General features: G+C 43.3%; 1 protein-coding gene across 2 annotated transcripts in view; it reads right to left on the bottom strand.

Moving 5' to 3' along the window:
- LOC120988657 (splicing factor SWAP) overlaps window positions 1-20625 on the bottom strand; it is a 186405-nt gene that overhangs the window by 89432 nt on the left and 76348 nt on the right. For both annotated transcript variants that reach the window (XM_040416260.1, XM_040416259.1), the window contains exons 9-10: window positions 18369-18500; window positions 18195-18288 (exon numbers count right to left, since the gene is read on the bottom strand). In XM_040416260.1, coding sequence (XP_040272194.1) covers window positions 18195-18288; window positions 18369-18500 — 226 coding nt within the window. The remainder of the gene's footprint in view (window positions 1-18194; window positions 18289-18368; window positions 18501-20625) is intronic.

The following is a 20625-nucleotide window of genomic DNA, read 5'->3' as shown; positions in this document are numbered from 1 at the left end:
TTAGGAGCCAAATTAAATTTTTAGTCGCCAAATCGAAACCGAATCAAAATTTTGGTATCGTGACAACGCTACGCCGATCAGATCGGGGTAGGGTTGTTTTCGATACCAAAATTTTGATTCGCTTTCGTCACCATAAAAAAGTATTGCAATACTCAATCTCACGCAAAAAATAATAATTAAAAAAAATTATAAAAAAAGCTGCATGCATTTCGCATTTTATGAAACGTTCGGCCCATAATAGAACAGTCCTATCCTATTTTTTGGGGTGACAAGGTGACTAAAAAATGGCGAATCGCATGGTTTTTATTTATTTATTTCTGTTACGGCGCTCACTGCATAGGAGATATTTTTTAATAATTTAATAGTTTGGACTTTTCGGACGCAGCGCTATGTAATAGGTTTGTTTATTGTTTATATATTTTATATGTAAAATTGGGAAAGGGGGGATTTAAACTTTATTTTAGGGTACTTTCACACTAGCGTTTTTCATTTCCGGCATAGAGTTCCGTCACAGGGGCTCTATACCGGAAAAGAACTGATCAGGCATATCCCCATGCATTCTGAATGGAGAGCAATCTGTTCAGGATGCATCAGGATGCCTTCAGTTCAGTCATTTTGACTGATCAGGCAAAAGATAAAATCGTAGCATGTTACTGTTTTATCTCCGGCGAAAAAGACTGAAGATTTGCCTGAATGCCGGAACCAGCATTTTTCCCCCATGGGAATGTATTAGTGCCAGAACCGGCATTCAAAATACCGGAATGCCGGATCCGCAGACCGGTAAAAATGTGTAAAAAGATACAAGACGGATCCGTCTGTCCACATGACAAGCGGAGAGACGGATCCGTCCTTGCAATGCATTTTTGAGATGGATCCGCATCCGGATGCGTCTCACAAATGCTTTCAGTCACATCCAGATCGGCGGATCCGGCGGGCAGTTCCGACGACTGAACTGCTTGCCGGATCACACTGCCGCAAGTGTGAAAGTAGCCTTAGTGTTTTTTTTGTTTTTTACTTACTATTAGCCCCCTTAGGGGCTGGAACCCTTGTCCTATTCACCCTTAGGCCCCTTTCACATGGGCGAGATTTCCGCGCGGGTGCAATGTGTGAGGTGAGCGCATTGCACCCGCACTGAATCCGGACCCATTCACTTCTATGTGGCTGTGCACAGAAGCGGTGATTTTCATGCATCACTTGTGCGTTGCGTGAAAATCGCAGCATGCTCTATGTTGTGCGTCTTTCACGCAACGCAGGCCCCATAGAAGTTAATGGGGCTGCGTGAAAATTGCAAGCATGTGCGGATGCGGTGCGATTTTCACGCATGGTTGCTAGGATAAAAGTCTATTAACTGTGTTATTTTCCCTTATAACATGGTTATAAGGTAAAATAATAGCATTCTTTAATACAGAATGCTTAGTAGAAGGTCAATTGAGGGTTAAAAATAAATAAATAATGAACTCGCCTCCTCCAATTGATCGCGTAGCTGCCGGTCTCCTGTTCTTTCTTCAGGACCTATAAAAGGACCTGTGGTGACATCACTGTGCTCATCACATGATCCATCACCATGGTAATGGACCATGTGATGAGCTCAGTGACGTCACCACAGGTCCTGAAGAAAGAACTGGAGACCGGCAGCTGCGCGATCAATTGGGGGAGGTAAGTTCATTTATTTATTTTTAACCCTAATTGGCACTGCGCCACCAATGTTTATTATACTGGGGTGTTGGGGCGGCCCACTGCGCCACCAATGTTTATTATACTAGGGTGTTGGGGGGGGGGGGGGGGGGCGCACTGCGCCACCAATGAAGATAACTGACCTGTTAATACAAATACAAAATCAAATAGCCAGCACCCGACTTCTATGATGGGGAGCTGCGATCCGCTGCAGTTAACCCCTCAGGTACCGCACCTGAAGAGTTAACTGCCGCTGATCGCAGCTCCCTGTCATAAAGGTCGGGTGCCAGCTATTTGATTCCAGCACCCGCCTCCTGTATTTGTATTAACAAGTCAGTTATCTTCATTGGTCGCGCAGTGGCCACAACCCCTCCCCTCCTCCTCCCGTCTCTCTTCTGATTAGCAGCGGCGGCAGCAGCACAGGGGGGAGGGAGAGACTCCTCCACTGCGCTGCTGGGAAGAACATCGGCAGCGGGGCAGAGAACTATCATCTCCTATGCCCCACCGCTGTATTCAACGGCAGAGCTGCGGCGGCGGGTCTAGTCGCAAATGGTGACAAGACTAAAAAGTCTTGTCGCCATTTGTAAATTCTAAGTCGCATTGGCGACCATTTTGGTCGCCATCTGGAGCCCTGTGTAAGTCAATGGGGACGGATCTGTTTTCACTGACACAATCTGGCACAATAGAAAACGGATCCGTCCTCCATTGACTTTCAATAGTGTTCAAGACGGATCAGTCTTGGCTATGTTAAAGACAAAACAAATGGATCCGTTATGAACGGATGCAGATGGATGTAGTATCTGAACGGATCTGTCCATGACGGATGCGCGCAAAACGCGAGTGTGAAAGTAGCCTTACAGCTAATGCAAACACATAAGTCAGTATCTCAGAAAATTAGAATATTGTGAAAGACCCTCATAGTGTCACACTTTAACCACCTCAGCCCCCAGTGCTTAAACACCCTGAAAGACCAGGCCACTTTTTACACTTCTGACCTACACTACTTTCACCGTTTATTGCTCGGTCATGCAACTTACCACCCAAATGAATTTTACCTCCTTTTCTTCTCACTAATAGAGCTTTCATTTGGTGGTATTTCATTGCTGCTGACATTTTTACTTTTTTTGTTATTAATCGAAATTTAACGATTTTTTTGCAAAAAAATGACATTTTTCACTTTCAGTTGTAAAATTTTGCAAAAAAAACGAGATCCATATAGAAATTTTGCTCTAAATTTATAGTTCTACATGTCTTTGATAAAAAAAAAATGTTTGGGTAAAAAAAAAATGGTTTGGGTAAAAGTTATAGCGTTTACAAACTATGGTACAAAAATGTGAATTTCCGCTTTTTGAAGCCGCTCTGACTTTCTGAGCACCTGTCATGTTTCCTGGAGGTTCTACAATGCCCAGACAGTACAAACACCCCACAAATGACCCCATTTCTGAAAGTACACACCCTAAGGTATTCGCTGATGGGCATAGTGAGTTCATAGAACTTTTTATTTTTTGTCACAAGTTAGCGGAAAATGATGATTTTTTTTTTTTTTTTTTTCTTACAAAGTCTCATATTCCACTAACTTGTGACAAAAAATAAAAAGTTCTATGAACTCACTATGCCCATCAGCGAATACCTTGGGGTCTCTTCTTTCCAAAATGGGGTCACTTGTGGGGTAGTTATACTGCCCTGGCATTCTAGGGGCCCAAATGTGTGGTAAGTAGTTAAATGACCTGTGAAATCCGAAAGGTGCTCTTTGGAATGTGGGCCCCTTTGCCCACCTAGGCTGCAAAAAAGTGTCACACATCTGGTATCTCCGTACTCAGGAGAAGTTGAGGAATGTGTTTTGGGGTGTCTTTTTACATATACCCATGCTGGGTGAGATAAATATCTTGGTCAAATGCCAACTTTGTATAAAAAAAAATGGGAAAAGTTGTCTTTTGCCAAGATATTTCTCTCACCCAGCATGGGTATATGTAAAATGACACCCCAAAACACATTCCCCAACTTCTCCCGATTACGGAGATACCAGATGTGTGACACTTTTTTGCAGCCTAGGTGGGCAAAGGGGCCCATATACAAAAGAGCACCTTTCGGATTTCACAGGTCATTTTTTACAGAATTTGATTTCAAACTCCTTACCACACATTTGGGCCCCTAGAATGCCAGGGCAGTATAACTACCCCACAAGTGACCCCATTTTGGAAAGAAGAGACCCCAAGGTATTCGCTGATGGGCATAGTGAGTTCATGGAACTTTTTATTTTTTGTCACAAGTTAGTGGAATATGAGACTTTGTATGAAAAAAAAAATAAAAAAAAAAATCATCATTTTCCACTAACTTGTGACAAAAAATAAAAAATTCTAGGAACTCGCCATGCCCCTCACGGAATACCTTGGGGTGTCTTCTTTCCAAAATGGGGTCACTTGTGGGGTAGTTATACTGCCCTGGCATTTTCCAGGGGCCCTAATGTGTGGTAAGTAGGTAAATGACCTGTGAAATCCTAAAGGTGCTCTTTGGAATATGGGCCCCTTTGCCCACCTAGGCTGCAAAAAAGTGTCACACATGTGGTATCGCCGTATTCGGGAGACGTTGGGGAATGTGTTTTGGGGTGTCATTTTACATATACCCATGCTGGGTGAGAGAAATATCTTGGCAAAAGACAACTTTTCCCATTTTTTTATACAAAGTTGGCATTTGACCAAGATATTTCTCTCACCCAGCATGGGTATATGTAAAATGACACCCCAAAACACATTCCCCAACTTCTCCTGAGTACGGCGATACCAGATGTGTGACACTTTTTTGCAGCCTAGATGCGCAAAGGTGCCCAAATTCCTTTTAGGAGGGCATTTTTAGACATTTGGATACCAGACTTCTTCTCACGCTTTGGGGCCCCTAGAATGCCAGGGCAGTATAAATACCCCACATGTGACCCCATTTTGGAAAGAAGACACCCCAAGGTATTCAATGAGGGGCATGGCGAGTTCATAGAAATTTTTTTTTTTTGGCACAAGTTAGCGGAAATTGATATTTTTTATTTTTTTCTCACAAAGTCTCCCGTTCCGCTAACTTGGGACAAAAATTTCAATCTTTCATGGACTCAATATGCCCCTCACGGAATACCTGGGGGTGTCTTCTTTCCGAAATGGGGTCACATGTGGGGTATTTATACTGCCCTGGCATTCTAGGGGCCCTAAAGCGTGAGAAGAAGTCTGGAATATAAATGTCTAAAAAATTTTACGCATTTGGATTCCGTGAGGGGTATGGTGAGTTCATGTGAGATTTTATTTTTTGACACAAGTTAGTGGAATATGAGACTTTGTAAGAAAAAAAAAAAAAAAATTCCGCTAACTTGGGCCAAAAAAAATATCTGAATGGAGCCTTACAGGGGGGTGATCAATGACAGGGGGGTGATCAATGACAGGGGGGTTGATCAATGACAGGGGGGTTGATCAATGACAGGGGGGTGATCAGGGAGTCTATATGGGGTGATCACCACAGTCATCGATCACGCCCGTGTAAGGCTTCATTCAGACGTCCGGATGCGTTTTGCGGATCCGATCCATCTATCAGTGCATCCGTAAAAATCATGCGGACATCTGAATGGAGCTTTACAGGGGGGTAATCAATGACAGGGGGGTAATCAGGGAGTCTATATGGGGTGATCACCACAGTCATTGATCACGCCCCTGTAAGGCTTCATTCAGACGTCCGGATGCGTTTTGCGGATCCGATCCATCTATCAGTGCATCCGTAAAAATCATGCGGACATCTGAATGGAGCTTGACAGGGGGGTAATCAATGACAGGGGGGTAATCAATGACAGGGGGGTAATCAATGACAGGGGGGTGATCAGGGAGTCTATATGGGGTGATCACCACAGTCATTGATCATGCCCCTGTAAGGCTTCATTCAGACGTCCGGATGCGTTTTGCGGATCCGATCCATCTATCAGTGCATCCGTAAAAATCATGCGGACATCTGAATGGAGCTTTACAGGGGGGTAATCAATGACAGGGGGGTGATCACCACAGTCATTGATCATGCCCCTGTAAGGCTTCATTCAGACGACCGGATGCGTTTTGCGGATCCGATCCATGTATCAGTGCATCCGTAAAAATCATGCGGACATCTGAATGGAGCTTTACAGGGGGGTAATCAATGACAGGGGGGTGATCAGGGAGTCTATATGGGGTGATCACCACAGTCATTGATCACGCCCCTGTAAGGCTTCATTCAGACGTCCGGATGCGTTTTGCGGATCCGATCCATCTATCAGTGGATCCGTAAAAATCATGCGGACGTCTGAATGGAGCTTTACAGGGGGTTGATCAATGACAGGGGGGTAATCAATGACAGGGGGGTGATCAGGGAGTCTATATGGGGTGATCAGGGGTGATTAGGGGTGATCAGGGGCTAATAAGGGGTTAATAAGTGACGGGGGGGGGGGGGGGGTGTAGTGTAGTGTAGTGGTGCTTGGTGCTACTTTACTGAGCTACCTGTGTCCTCTGGTGGTCGATCCAAACAAAGGGGACCACCAGAGGACCAGGTAGCAGGTATATTAGACGCTGTTATCAAAACAGCGTCTAATATACTTGTTAGGGGTTAAAAAAAACACATCTCCAGCCTGCCAGCGAACGATCGCCGCTGGCAGGCTGGAGATCAACTCTCTTACCTTCCGTTCCTGTGAGCGCGCGCGCCTGTGTGCGCGCGTTCACAGGAAGTCTCGCGTCTCGCGAGATGACGCGTATATGCGTGACTGTGCGCAGCGCTGCCACCTCCGGAACGCGATCCTGCGTTAGGCGGTCCGGAGGTGGTTAATCAGCTAATCAACACAAAACACCCACAAAGGTTTCCTAAGCCTTTGAATGATCCCTCAGTCTGGTTCAGTAGGCTACACAATCATGGGGAAGACTGCTGACTTGACAGTTGTCCAGAAGACAGTCATCGACACCCTAAACAAGCAGGGTAAGCCACAAAACAAAGTGTCCTAGCATTTTGCTAAAGGGGGATCTGTTACTAGTTTATATTGCCCTCAGGACACCATAAAACTGTTAAGAGATTCTCTTTAATCTCCTCATTATTGAAAATAAGCTCAAAATATGGGCCAAAGAGAACCCCACTCATATTTAGATGACAGGTCAAAAAAGTTTAGAACGTGCATAAAAACAGTTTGGTCTTGTGGGTCAAACTACTGTATTATATTAGGGCATGGTCACACACTGAAGATGGGACAATAAATCCCCACAGACAATAAAAGTGCCACATGTGAGCTTACCAAGCATAAGCCCATTTCCACAATTTTACTTTGTTTCCAACACTTCTATTTTACTGCTCACCTACAAGACCAGAACCCATCTGCTACTGTGATGTGTGGTTGCACATCATACACGCCTGTTTATAAGCATCATTTTGAGAGTGACTTACAGGTGTAAACCTGGTTGAATATACTGTAACAGAATACTTCTTCCCCTGCATAGCCATGATGTCAGGGGAGGAAGCCTTGGCAGGTTAGGTGGGCAAACAGGAGGGAAGGGTGGTGGGCTTGGCCACTTAAAAAAGAAATCCCGCCAAGCTGTGCATTTGGGAGCAGTTTTCCAAAGGTATAAATGTGCTTTTCTTAGACATGGAATAAACACCCATATGACATAAATGTATGGTTATAATTAGGAATGAGCGAATAGACATTGGATGGTACATCCGAAGTCTATTCGCAAAAAACGTTGTTGTAATACTGTACGGAGTTCCCGCTCCTTACAGTATCAGAATGTATTGGCTCCGATGAGCCGAAGTTATTACTTTGCGGAGTCAGGCGAGACTTCATGTAATAACTTCGGGAATTATTAATGTAAAAAAACCTTGGTACCGAACTTGTTCGATTCCTAGTGGTACTTTGGAACCAAGTTCGGTACCAAGGTTTTTGATATCTAATCCTCAGAATAAGCCATCAATATCAGATCGGTGAGGGACTGACTCCAGGAATCCTTGTTCATCGCTGGTTTGAAGAGGTAGCGGCACGTGCAAGCACTGCTTCCTCTTCAAAATGACCTGTGTGTTGTCTCCTTTTGGGATGAGGCGCAGTTTAACTATAACTGCTCATCCTTGTTAATTAATGGGGAGACTTTGAGTTTGGTCTCTGCCAATCAAAATTTTTTTTTATTTCTCAAAATCCTGTTCCAGTTTATTGCATTATGGTCGAGCTGGAGGATTACACACAAGGCATCGCTAGTGTCAGTCAGGGAAAAAATTGGACAAAAAAGGTTGGAAGTTTCTGTGAGTATATGCCCAGGTGACACCTCAAGCCTCATTTACACATGGCACTGGACTTTTTATCATTTAAGGCTTGCTGTTTCACAATATAGGCAAACCTTTAAAAAGGTCCTTACATGTTTTATAGCATGGCCAGAACACTTGCCAGGGAGGTAAAAACTGATCACAGGTTTCCTTTGAGTGTATGTAAGAGCACCATCAATTCTCAGACAATGGTTTTCTACACCTTCTATAATAGTATCGCGGTATCAGATTGCTGTCTAAACAAGTCGACTGGGTGCAGATCACCGAAATTAATTATCAGCCAAAGATAAAGCCCAGGACAATTTAACAAGGCAGCCTTGCATCGCATCATACTCTTCTCATTAACAGGAATTCTCCACAATCAATCATGCCAAGCCAGCAACATAGTAAAGACTTAACAAGACAGCTGGCTATAAGATTAAGAATAAGCAAAGTACATCTGACATCTTGAAGGGTTGCATACATTTTCTGAAAGCCAAAGCTAAAATGGTTTATTAAAAGGGGTTTTCCCAAAAACCAAAGTCTACATTTCAATACAAATAGGCATATTGTGTCCCCAGAGCTCCCTGCAGCCTCTTCCACAGTTCCCCAGCCCAGTGCTAGATCTGTTATGTGATCTCACTGCCCCGAGATCTGATGTCTGCGCGGGCTCAGTGTCCACTGGCTGTGTTCAGGAGCATGTTCATATCAATTGTCCATCAATCTACGTGTGCCTATATAAACATACCGTACACTGAACAAAAATATAAAAGCAACACTTTTCGTTTTGCTCCCATTTTGCATGAGCTGAACGCAAAGATCTGAAACATTTCCTACATACACAAAAGACCCATTACTCTCTAATATTGTTCACAAATCTGTCTAAATCTGTGTTAGTGAGCACTTCTCCTTTGCCGAGATAATCCATCCCACCTCACAGGTGTGGCATATCAAGGTGCTGATTAGACAGCATGAATATTGTACAGGTGTGCCTTAGACTGCCCACAATAAAAGTCCACTCTGAAATGTGCAGTTTGATCACACAGCCCAATGCCACAGATGTCGCAACGTTTGAGGGAGCGTGCAATTGGCATGCTGACTGCAGGAATGTCTACCAGAGCTGTCGCCCGTGCAATGAATGTTCATTTCTCTACCATAAGCCGTCTCCAAAGGTGTTTCAGAGAATTTGGCAGTACATCCAACCGGCCTCACAACAGCAGACCACGTGTAACCACACCAGCCCAGGACCTCAACATCCAGCATGTTCACCTCCATGATCGTCTGAGACCAGCCATCCGGACAGCTGCAGCCACAATCTGTTTGCATACCCAAAGAATTTCTACACCAACTGTCAGAAACCATCTCAGGGAAGCTCATCTGCATGCTCGTCGTCCTCATCGGGGTCTGGACCTGACTGCAGTTCGTCGTCGTAACCGACTTGAGTGGGCAAATGCTCACATTCAATGGTGTCTGGCACGTTAGACAGGCGTTCTGTTCACGGATGAGTCCTGGTTTTCACTGTTCAGGGCAGGTGGCAGACAGCGTGTGTGGCGTCATGTGGGGGAGCGGTTTTCTGACGTCAACGTTGTGGTTTGAGTGGCCCATGGTGGTGGTGGAGTTATGGTATGGGCAGGCGTATGTTATGGACAACGAACACAGGTGCATTTTATTGATGGCATTTTGAATGCACAGAGATACCGTGATGAGATCCTGAGGCCCATTGTTGTGCCATTCATCCACGACCATCACCTCATGTTGCAGCATGATAATGCACGGCCCCATATTGCAAGGACCTGTACACAATTCCTGGAAGCTGAAAACATCCCAGTTCTTGCATGGCCAGCATACTCACCGGACATGTCACCCATTGACCATGTTTGGGATGTTATGGATCGGCGTATACGACAGCACGTTCAAGTTCCTGCCAATATTCTGCAACTTGGCACAGCTATTGAAGAGGAGTGGACCAACATTCAGCAGGCCACAATCAACAACCTGATCAACTGTATGGATGGAGGTGTGTTGCACTGCGTGAGGCAAATGGTGGCCACACCAGATACTGGCTGGTTTTCTGAGAAGTGTTCACTAAGACAAATTTAGACAGATTTGTGAACAATATTTGAGAGTAATGGGTCTTTTGTGTATGTAGAAAATGTTTCAGATCTTTCAGTTCAGCTCATGCAAAATGGGAGCAAAACCGAAAGTGCGTTTATATTTTTGTTCAGTGTAGATTATAAACGCTATAAAAACTATATACATGTATGATGTCATTTACAGAATGTTTGATTATATATATCTTACATATGCATCCAAATATTAGTGTAATCCATCCACCCACGCGAACACAAGGAAAACATACAAACTCCATGCAGATGTTGTCCTTGATCAGATACGAACCCAGGACCCCAGCACTGCCAGGCACCAGTGCTAACTAATAACCACTGAGCCACCGATGAGGACTGTTAAAGGGAACCTGCCTCACTTTAAATCCAACAGCTCCAATGAGTCCCCAAATTCATGAGCTTCTGGCTCTCCCCGCCCACCTGCCTCTGACTGACAGTTTGTTTCTACCTGAAACAGCAGCAGGTGGGTGGGGAAAGCAAGGAGCTCATGAATATTTAGGACTCATCAGTATGCACTGGAACTGTTCAATGCAAGAGTCAAGTAAAGAAAGTGACCCAGCATTTTATTAAAGGACCTGTCATTAGTTTGTAAGCCTTAGTTAGGACACCATAAAACTGGTGAAAGATTCCCTTTAAAAGGTCCCCCATCTTTTGGCCGATATCCTAATGAGTAATGGAAGCTCCTGACTTTACCCTGACATATGATGTCAGGGGAGATGAGGACCAGGTGAACTCATTTTCCCCCGATGCTTTTGTTCTTCTCTCGCCCCATTGAGAACACATACACACTTGGTCGATCCAAACGTGTATGGGGGAAGTCTGAAGAGATGTTAAGCTGGATTGTTCAGCAGACATCTACTGAATGTATATGACCAGCCATAGCTTAAAGGGAACCCATCATCACAAAATGCAATGCAATCTGACAGTAGCATGTTATAGAGTGGGAGTTGCTGAGCAAATAGTTTTGTGGGAAAAGATTCAGTAAAACTTGTAATTTATACATTTAAGTCTTTGGTAATTTTGATCTAAGCTGTACACGGAGCCAAGTTATTGATACCCATGTCTGTGTAAGTACCGTATTTTTCGCTTTATAAGACGCACCTGATGATCAAACGCACCTAGGTTTTAGAGGAGGAAAATAGGAAAAAAATATGTTGAACCAAAAGGTGTGCTAAAATATTTAATAAAATAACAATAATCGTGTACACTGTTATGGGGGATCTAGCGATGACACACTGTTATGAGGATATTTGGGAGATCTTTGGATGACGCACTGTTATGTGACTATAACCCCCCTCATCCTTTAGAATACACCCATTTACTGTAGTACATTGGTGTATTCTTAAAGATGAGGGGGGTTATAGTCACATTTAATATTAGAACTGTCCAGAGTCTATAATGTCTATAATGTAATTGGCCTGTGTTTATATAAAAATGACTATAACCCTCCTCATCCATAAGAATGCATCTATTTACTGCAGTACATGAGTATATTCTTAAAGATGGAGGGTTATAGTCACATTTAATATTAATACTGTCCAGAGACTGTCATGTAATTGACATGTGTTTATATTAAATGTGAGTAAAACCCCCTCATCCTTAAGAATGCACCCATGTACTGCAGTCCATGGGTGCATTTTTTTGGATGAGGGGGGTTATAGTCCTATTTAACACAGCGTTTTTAGGTCAGCCCCTGAGCTGTCACTTACCAGGGACTTTAGGTGACAGGGGATAGAACAGGGCGACGGAGGCCACTACAACTCCTTCCTCCCTCCTATCTCACAGCAGTTCCATTGGTGGTCTGTGGCAACAGCGCTGGACTGGAGGGAGGGGGTAAGCTTATTGGTGGAGGTGGCAGTTCCCGCCGCCGCACACCACCAATCAGCATTACGTGCAGGCGGCAGTGCAGTGGAGAAGGAGAACTGCTCTCCTCCCCCCTTCCTCTTCTATGGAGCGGACCCAGGCAGCAGCTGCGTACTATGGACGTGCGGGCTGGAGGCATTCAGCTTCAATGAATGCTTAACTGCCGCCTCCCGCCCCACACTTAAATCGCGGGATCAGGAGCAGGCTAATTTAAAGCTCCTGCAACTCTGCAATACTGCTGGCCTGCTTGATTTTCGACAGATTCGCTCTTTAAGACGCAGTTGGGGGAAAAAAGTGCGTCTTATAAAGTGAAAAATACGGTAAGTATACAGAGATGACTGGCAGTCACTGATTGTTGTGTACGAGGGTGGTCTTAAGTTTTTCAGACCCAGGAGATTTTCCACTTTTGTCTTTCACTCACTGCCTTCCTGGAGCCATAACTTTTTTATATTTTAGTTCACACAGCCGTATAAGGGCTTTAATTTGTGGGACAAGATACACTTTTTAATGGCACCATTTAGTATTGAATAGAATGAAGTGGCAAAAAAACAAAACTCAAAATAAGGTGTGACTGGAAAAACGCAATTCCGCCATAGTTTAATGGGTTTCATATTAGGGTTAGGGTTTCACAACTCACCATAGTACCTAAACACTTTCAGATAGATTTTTGCCCTTACACATTCCATTCAGCCATCAGCTATTTCTCCCAACTCCCACATACACACTTGTTTGACAGAGAGACTAGACACCTGACATCAGCTGATCTCCAGGGAGAACAAAAGGATTGGCCAGAAAAAAAAAATCCATTCCCAACATCTTGAAGCAAGTGTTGTCCAGTCCCAACATCTTGAAGCAAGTTCTGCGTGACTCCCACCAATCACAGTAAAGAAAGGGTCACATTGCACAGATCCTTACCAAGGACATGACATGTATAAAGGTGTCTTCATTTCAAAAGGAAAACACTGCAGTTAATACACTGTCCTCAGCTAAAATTTACATAAAAGGATCTGACTCCTTTCAGGCTACTAAATGACACATCGTTTATACCTTGAATGCATAGTTTAAAATAGAAAATGATTCAGATACAATTACTGCTAATTAAGTAAAGTACAGCAGACAATGTCAATCTGACAACCAGGAGGGAAAGGAAAAGCCACTAGGCCTCAACGCTAGGGAAAGGAAAAGGTCACCTCCTAGTAACCCTACTCCTGGCTCTGACTCCTAACCGTATGGGCACCCGTTATAGGTAGAAATGCCCTTACACTGGAACCCGGAGACCCTAGAGCCCTAAGAATATTGTCAGGGCTGAGGCAACCCGTTCCTTCCCCGATGAAGGAACAGGCGTCTCCCTGAGGCCTATTAACAAGCAAGGAAGGGAAAACAAAACACAAACAAACCTGACACTTAACTTCTGTAGTTATGGACAAGCTGGAACACCAGAGACGACCTCACACCAGCTCAGCCAAACCCAAATAAAGATATCTACCGCACAGTCAGAAGGGTGGGGCAACACTAAATAGGGTAGAGTAATGAGTACTAAGCTACACACCTGAAACAGGGGATGAGGTCACAAATGAACACTGAATAAAGAGTAATTAAAGAGGCTGTTAGATTCCTCCACGCTCCGCCAGTCTCCTTGATCTACTGACATCTGTCACAGAAGGGACCGTGACACTAAAGCCAACAAGATATTTGAGAAAGGGTATGGCTTTGACATGAGAAGTCATCTTTAGTACTGGTGGAACTGCATCTTAAAAATGCAGTTTTGGGCACAAGTTTCCTACAAACATTAAAGTTTTACAATATTGGTAACAAAAAATCCTAGAATATTAGTAAAAACAGTTTACAGCGTTGATCAGGTATGTTGGGTAGTGGGGCAAAATAGTCTGACATTCAAGGATGAATAAACCCTGCCATATTTCACCTTAAGAACCAGGCCGTTTCATTTTTTAAATTTGACGTGTCACTTTATGTGGTAATAACTTTGGAACGCTTTTACTTATCCAAGCCATTCTGAGATTGTTTTCTCGTGACACATTGTACTTCATGATAGTGGTAAATTTCAGTCAATATTTTCCATTTAAATTTTTTTTTTTTAAATCCCAAATTTCCCAAAAAAAAAAAAAATTGTAAAACTTTGTAACTTTCCAAATTTCAATTTCTCTGCTTTTATAACAGGTTGTCATATCTCATATAACAGTTATTACTTTACATTTCCCATATGTCTACTTTATGTTTGGATCATTTTGTGAATGCCATTTTATTTTTTGGGGATGTTAGACGGCTTATAAGTTTAAAAGCAAATCTTGAAATTCCCTGATTCTGAATCCCCCAAATCTGTAGTTTACAGAAACACCCCATTTGTGATTGTAAACTGCTGGACGGGCACACGGCAAGGCACAGAATAAAAGGAGCGCCAAATTGTTTTTGGAGGGCAGGTTTCACTGGGATAATTTTAAGTTGCCAGGTCACTATTTGAAAACCTCCTGATGCACCCTTACAGTAGAAACTCCAAAAAAGTGACCCCATTTTGGAAACAACGGGATAAGGAGGCAGTCTTATTGGTACTATTTTAGGATACATATGATTTTTGGTTGCTCTATTAGCAATTTTTTTGTTACCTTGCCTCACGAAAAGTGTGTTTGGCACAATTTTTATTTTTTGTTTGTTACAGACGTAACAATAGTAAATTTGACAACTTTTGGTTGTTTCAGTTTTACATAATAAAGCATTTTAAAAAAAAATATATATATTTTTTAGTCTCCATATTCTGAAAGCCATAGTTTATTTTTTATTTTTTGGGCGACTGTCTTATGCAGGGGTTCATTTTTTTTCGGGATGAGATGACGGTTTGATTGGTACTAATTTAGGGAGCATATGACTTTTTGATCGCTTGGTATTACACTTTTTGTGATGTAAGGTAACAAAATATGGCTTTTTTGACACAGTTTTTAATATATATTTTTTTTTTACGTTGTTCACCTGAGGGGTTAGATCAGGGCTTGACAAATTTCCTTGGAATCTAGGAGCCAGCTAAAAAAGTTAGGAGCCGTTTTTTTTTGCCTTATAAAGCCTTATTTTAAGCGACAAAAAGAACACCTCTTAAATTAACATATAAAGAAGTCTAGAACCAAACAACATGGGCATTGTTTATGATCAGTGTACTGTGATGTCAATGTGTGCAGCATCTCTTCAGTGTTTATCAGTGTACTGTGAGGTCACTGTATGTATAATCCCTGCGCTGTGACGTCACTGTGTGTATAATCCCTGTGCTGCAGCTGACAGAACTGAGATCCCGTCTCCAGGATGTTTGGTCCAGGCTCATCATTCATCTAATAGTTCTCTTGTAAACTTATTTTGTGACTAGATAAAACTGAAGCAGCGCTGGGTTTGAAGAGAAATGTCGCTCGTTACCGCCTGTATCCGCCATCACTGCGGGATCACTGTCCTTCTGCTGTCCCGGATTATTTGTCCTGTCCGGGGGATAATAGAGTCGCGGTTGTCGGCGTCTCCGGGGCCGTCCTTGTGCTCCCTCCGCTGTGGAGTCCAGGCCGGGATTTGGTTCCAGCTCTTGCCGGATCTACATCTCGTGCTGTGATGGGGAGGGAGTGGGGCTGCGGTCCGGTTTGTCGGCGGGATCTCGGAGCACACCCCAACCAAGGGGCTTCTCTGACACCCTGATAATGCTCCCCAATAACTTCCCCTCTCTATTACACCCCTATAGTGCATCCCAGTAACTGGACTTCTTTAACCCTTTAATGCACCCCAATAACTTTCCCTCTCTATTAGACCCTAATAATGCACCCCAATAACTTCCCCTCTCTATTAGACCCTAATAATGCACCCCAATAACTGAACTTCTCTACTGCACCCCTATAATATTCTCCACCTGCACTTTTTACCTGCCCCCTCACCATGAGTCTAAACTTTCAGACTTCTTCATGACACCCTGGGAGTGGTTGTGCACCTCCGGGTCTCGGTGCACCCTTCACCCCCCTCCCGCACCCCGCTCCTTCCCCGGTGACTCCAGTCAGAACTTCTCACAACTCCAGGCTCTTGCTCTTCCCCTCCCCGGGAAGTTGTGTAAGTTCTGTGTACATGTATGGCGCTGGTCTCCTATTAGTTAAAAAGGCTGAACTAAATAGAAACCATTCATAATCACAACAAACTAAAAACAGACTTAGGCCTGTTTCACACCGCTGGCATTAGTTCTGGCAGAGAACAGCCTACCGAAGCACTTTGGACCGATGATATCAGAATGCACGCCGGCCACATTGATGAGTTCCTGCTGAGATCTGGCAAATATGCTGGGATTTGGCTGGACAAATACCGCTGCAGCTGAATCCCGACATACTTGCTGGGTAGCAGCCGGATCTCCACCTCATCCATTCACAATCGTTCTGGTAATATCGGGCAATGCCGGATCCTGAGAGCACCAACAGGCTGTTCTCTACTGGAACGTATGCTGGCAGTGTGAATCTCTAACCTTCTGTATAAGCAAACTGTAAAATGGAAAAACCATCTATTAAAATTAGATGTGTTCCAGAGAACCTAGGTCAAACTATGGATAAGATGATGTGCCTCTGCCAAAACCCCACTGACCTAACATTGATAGCTTATAACTAGTTCATCAGATTTTAGTCCCAGAGAAACCCTTTAAGTCATTGTGTTACTTTGTTAGTATCCGATTTTATTTAACCATGGTTAAAGGAAAAATAAAACTAGCACTTAAATTTTAATTTTTTTTACTGTTTGCTTAGGTTGACGTGAATGGGTTTTAATGCGGTATTTGAGAAATACACACAACAGTATAAAACAACTCAAAAAATATACCATACCATGCACTCTGCAAAGAGTGGAAGGGTTGGGAGAGGTCCCTCTTTAGAGGAAATTTAAATAAATATCAATTCTGGAAATGAAACTAAATGATGTGTTGCATAAAATTACTTCAGGCATAGCCAATGTATGAGGGAAAGATGCTGATTTCACATAACCTCAATGAAGGCAATTTTCATTTATCAAATTGCATTGCAGGATGATTGCTAATTCTACAATCCAGAAATGAAAAGCAGGCTGCTTTCGATATAAAAGGACAAGTCTATAAAAGAGGCATCATAAAAGATATAGTTCGGAGATGGTTGTCAGACTGTTCAGCTATTAATGCACTAATCATTTTTTTAAAAGGGAATGTGTCATCAGAACATGTCCTGTTTAAAAGTTTTTATGTGACACAGATTAAGAGCTCTTTTTCAATTTTTCCATTTCACCATGTATATTTAACAAAAATAAATAAAAATGAAATCCTGCTACTTTCACACTGACCGCTAAGCCAAAGGATCCACTCAGAATGCATCAGTTTGCCTCCATTCAGTCTCCATTCCGCTCTGGAGGCGGACACCTGACGAAGCGGAGCCAAACGGACACAATGTAAGTCAGTGGGGACGGATCCGTTTTTACTGACACAATCTGGTCCATCCTCCATTGACTTTCAATGGTGTTTAAGACGGATCCGTCATGGCTATAGAAGACCTAATACAACCGGATCCGTTTGTGACGGATGCATGCGGTTGTATTATTGTAACGGAAGCATTTTTGCAGATCCATGACGGATCCGCACCAAACGCAAGTGTGAAAGTAGCCTAACAGGTTGACGCTTCCTGTTCTGTGGATATCACTTTCCAAGAGTCAGCTCCTTATCTTTGCAAACAGGATTACAATGAAAAATAACTCCTATATATAGAGAACATAAGTCACAATAGGTTCACAAGAGGTCACAGCTCACCTCCACAGGTTAGGGAGCATGCCTAGAAAATTCTTCTATAGAAATCAATCAACATCTCCAGACTACAGGCTCCTATGGTGCATATGGCTGCAGTAAGGCATAAATCTGAACTGATATATATATATATATATATCTCAATATGTGGCTTTAAAGGGGTTCTCCAGGACTACAAAAAGGGCTGCTTTCTTTCAAAAACAGCACCACAGGCAGGTTGTGCTTGGTATTACAGCTCTGCCCCATTCACTTCAATCAAGCTGAGCTGCGTTAACACACACACAACCAGTGGGCAGGTGTGGTGGTGTTTTTGAGAGAAAGCAGCCATCTTCTTGTGGTCTTGGAGACTTTAATTAGTAAGCTTACTTTCTCTGTAAATCCAATGTCTACACATTTACATAGTATTTCCTTCTTCAGTGAGCTTTCTTAGACGACAAATATTCAATGGTCAATAAAACCAAAAGGATTTTCAGGTTTCAAGTCCATACCTGGGGAATGAGGGTGCCTTCTTTTTGCATGAAAAAGTGCTTCTTAAATTCGTAGTAAGGATTATACTGATGCCAAGGCTGTAGAAAGTCAAACCTAAGAAAGAGCAAGGATATTTTACAATGTGGTTCATTATTCTGTCCAGCGTCAATCACCCATCAGAAAGCAGTACTAACCTTGAATCATTCTTTGCCTGTACGCTGGTTTCAAATTTAAGTCCATTTCGAGCCACATACTGTGCTAGTTTATCAATGACAGGCTGAATATCAGGTGGCGGAGGGATAATGGCAACCACTGGGGCCAATGTGCTGCAATTAAACAATTCAAAGAGGCTCTTAGAACAAAAGAGAACACTGACATTTAACATGGCAGATAGATAGACTTCCACGATCATCATTGCTAGACAGGTCCCCTTCTCTTGGTACCCACAATGACCAAGTGGTAGGAAGACCACGTCCACTTCATTGTTTGCTGGTGAGACACAGCTCTGTACTTTTAGTAGCGGCTGTGCCTCGTATTACAGCCAGCACCATTCACTGTAGTGTATTGTAACACCAAGCACACACACTACTAAAAGTACAACAATGAGGAGGACGCAGCAGCCCCAGACTGCCAAATAGCTGAATGGTGGAGGTGCAGAGGGTCAAACCAACACCAATTTAATATCGATTTCCTGCTCTAAAAGTTAAGCTGTGCAAATTTAAAAGGATTGTTCAATTTATAATTTTTATTTAGGGAAACTGCAGAGATCCCATTAAAATAAAAACCAAATCAGCTTCCCGCCCCCCTCCGATCCAGCGCTGTGGTACCTGTAGTACCTTGGAACCGAACCAGAGTTCGGTAAAAGGATTTTTACAGTAGAAATAAATTTTTGAAGTTATTACCCGAAGTCTCGCAAGACTTCGCGAAGTAACAACTTCGGCTCATTGGAGCCAATACATTCTAATACTGTACGGAGCGCTCGCTCCGTACCGTATTGAAATGAAGTTTTATGTGAATCGACTTCAGATGTTTCATCTGAAGTCGATTCGCTCATCCCAAATTATGACAATGTGCTGCATGATCATATATTTTTTAAATTAACGTTATAGCTACTAGGGTTGTCACGATACCAAGGTTTTGATTCGATTTTGATACCATAAAAAATTATTGCAATACTCTATAGCACGCAAAAAAAAAAATAAACACACCAAAAAAGCCGCGTGCATTCCGCATTTTAAGGAATGTCCGGCCCATAATAGAACAGTCCTATCCTATTTTTTAGGGGACAAAGTGACAAAAAATTGGCGAATCGCGCGTTTTTATTTATTTATTTTTCTGTTACAGCGTTCACTGCATAGGTTTATTTATTTATTGTTTATATATAAAACTGGGAAAGGGGGTTATTTAACCACTTGCCGTCACGGTAACGCCGATAGGCGTCTGGACGGCAGCGCTCTCAGGTCTCAGTGACTCCTATTGGCGTCATCTCGTGAGACCTGAGATTTCCTGTGAACGCGCGCTCACAGGAGCGTGCGTTCACAGGATTGCGCAGTATTCAAGTTTAACTACAGCCTGCCAGCGCTGATCATTGGCTGGCAGGCTGTAGATTTTTAAAAGAACCAATCAAATCGGTATATCAGACGCTATTTTGTAAATAGCGTCTGATATACCTGCTCCTCTGGTGGTCTCTTTTGCTTGGATCAACCACCAGAGGACACAGGCAGCTCTGTAAGTAGCACCCCACACACACACACACACACACATTACACCCCCCCCCCCGTCACTTATTAACCCCTTATTAACCCCTGATCACCCCATATAGACTCCCTGATCACCCCCCTGTCATTGATCACCCCCCTGGTAAGGGTCCATTATCACCGCCAGGTAGTTAGCTACTTGTTAGGTAGTTAGCGCCCAGCCCACCGCAGTCACTGATTAGCGTCATCGCTGTCGCTAATCAGCACTAGTACTATATAGTATCTGTAAGTGATCAAGACTGATCGCAATCAGATCAGTACATTAGGGTCACCTTAGGCTCTACAAAAAACGCAGTGTTCGGCCGATCAGGCCTGATCTTGTGCGCACACTTGCGTTCAGTCCGCCCCACCGCAGTGACAGAATTTTTTTTTTCTTCTGATCACTGCAAAAACACTTAAATCGCTGCGGCGCTATAAAGATCACTTTTGAGCTTTCTGGATCTTTTTTAGCGATCGCAGCTTTACTTCGCAAGCACTCCTTTTTACTAGGCAGGTGTGCTCTTTTTCCTGGGTAGTCTCAGAGGAATACCCCCTAAATTTAGTTAGCCCAAAATGCCAAAAAAAAGGGGTATTCCGCTGAAGAGGTCTACCGGATTCTGGCCCTGATGGATGAAAGCGATGGGGACGCCTCACCCGCTGAATCCAGTGGTTCAGAATATGAACCTGTAGACAGCAGTGGCACTCTAACCGCTAG

Source organism: Bufo bufo, chromosome 2 (genome assembly GCF_905171765.1).
Source record: "Bufo bufo chromosome 2, aBufBuf1.1, whole genome shotgun sequence".
In the NCBI taxonomy this organism is placed as follows: Eukaryota; Metazoa; Chordata; class Amphibia; order Anura; family Bufonidae; genus Bufo; species Bufo bufo.
Note: the sequence above shows the minus strand (reverse complement) of the source record. Positions and strands in the feature narration are given on the sequence as shown.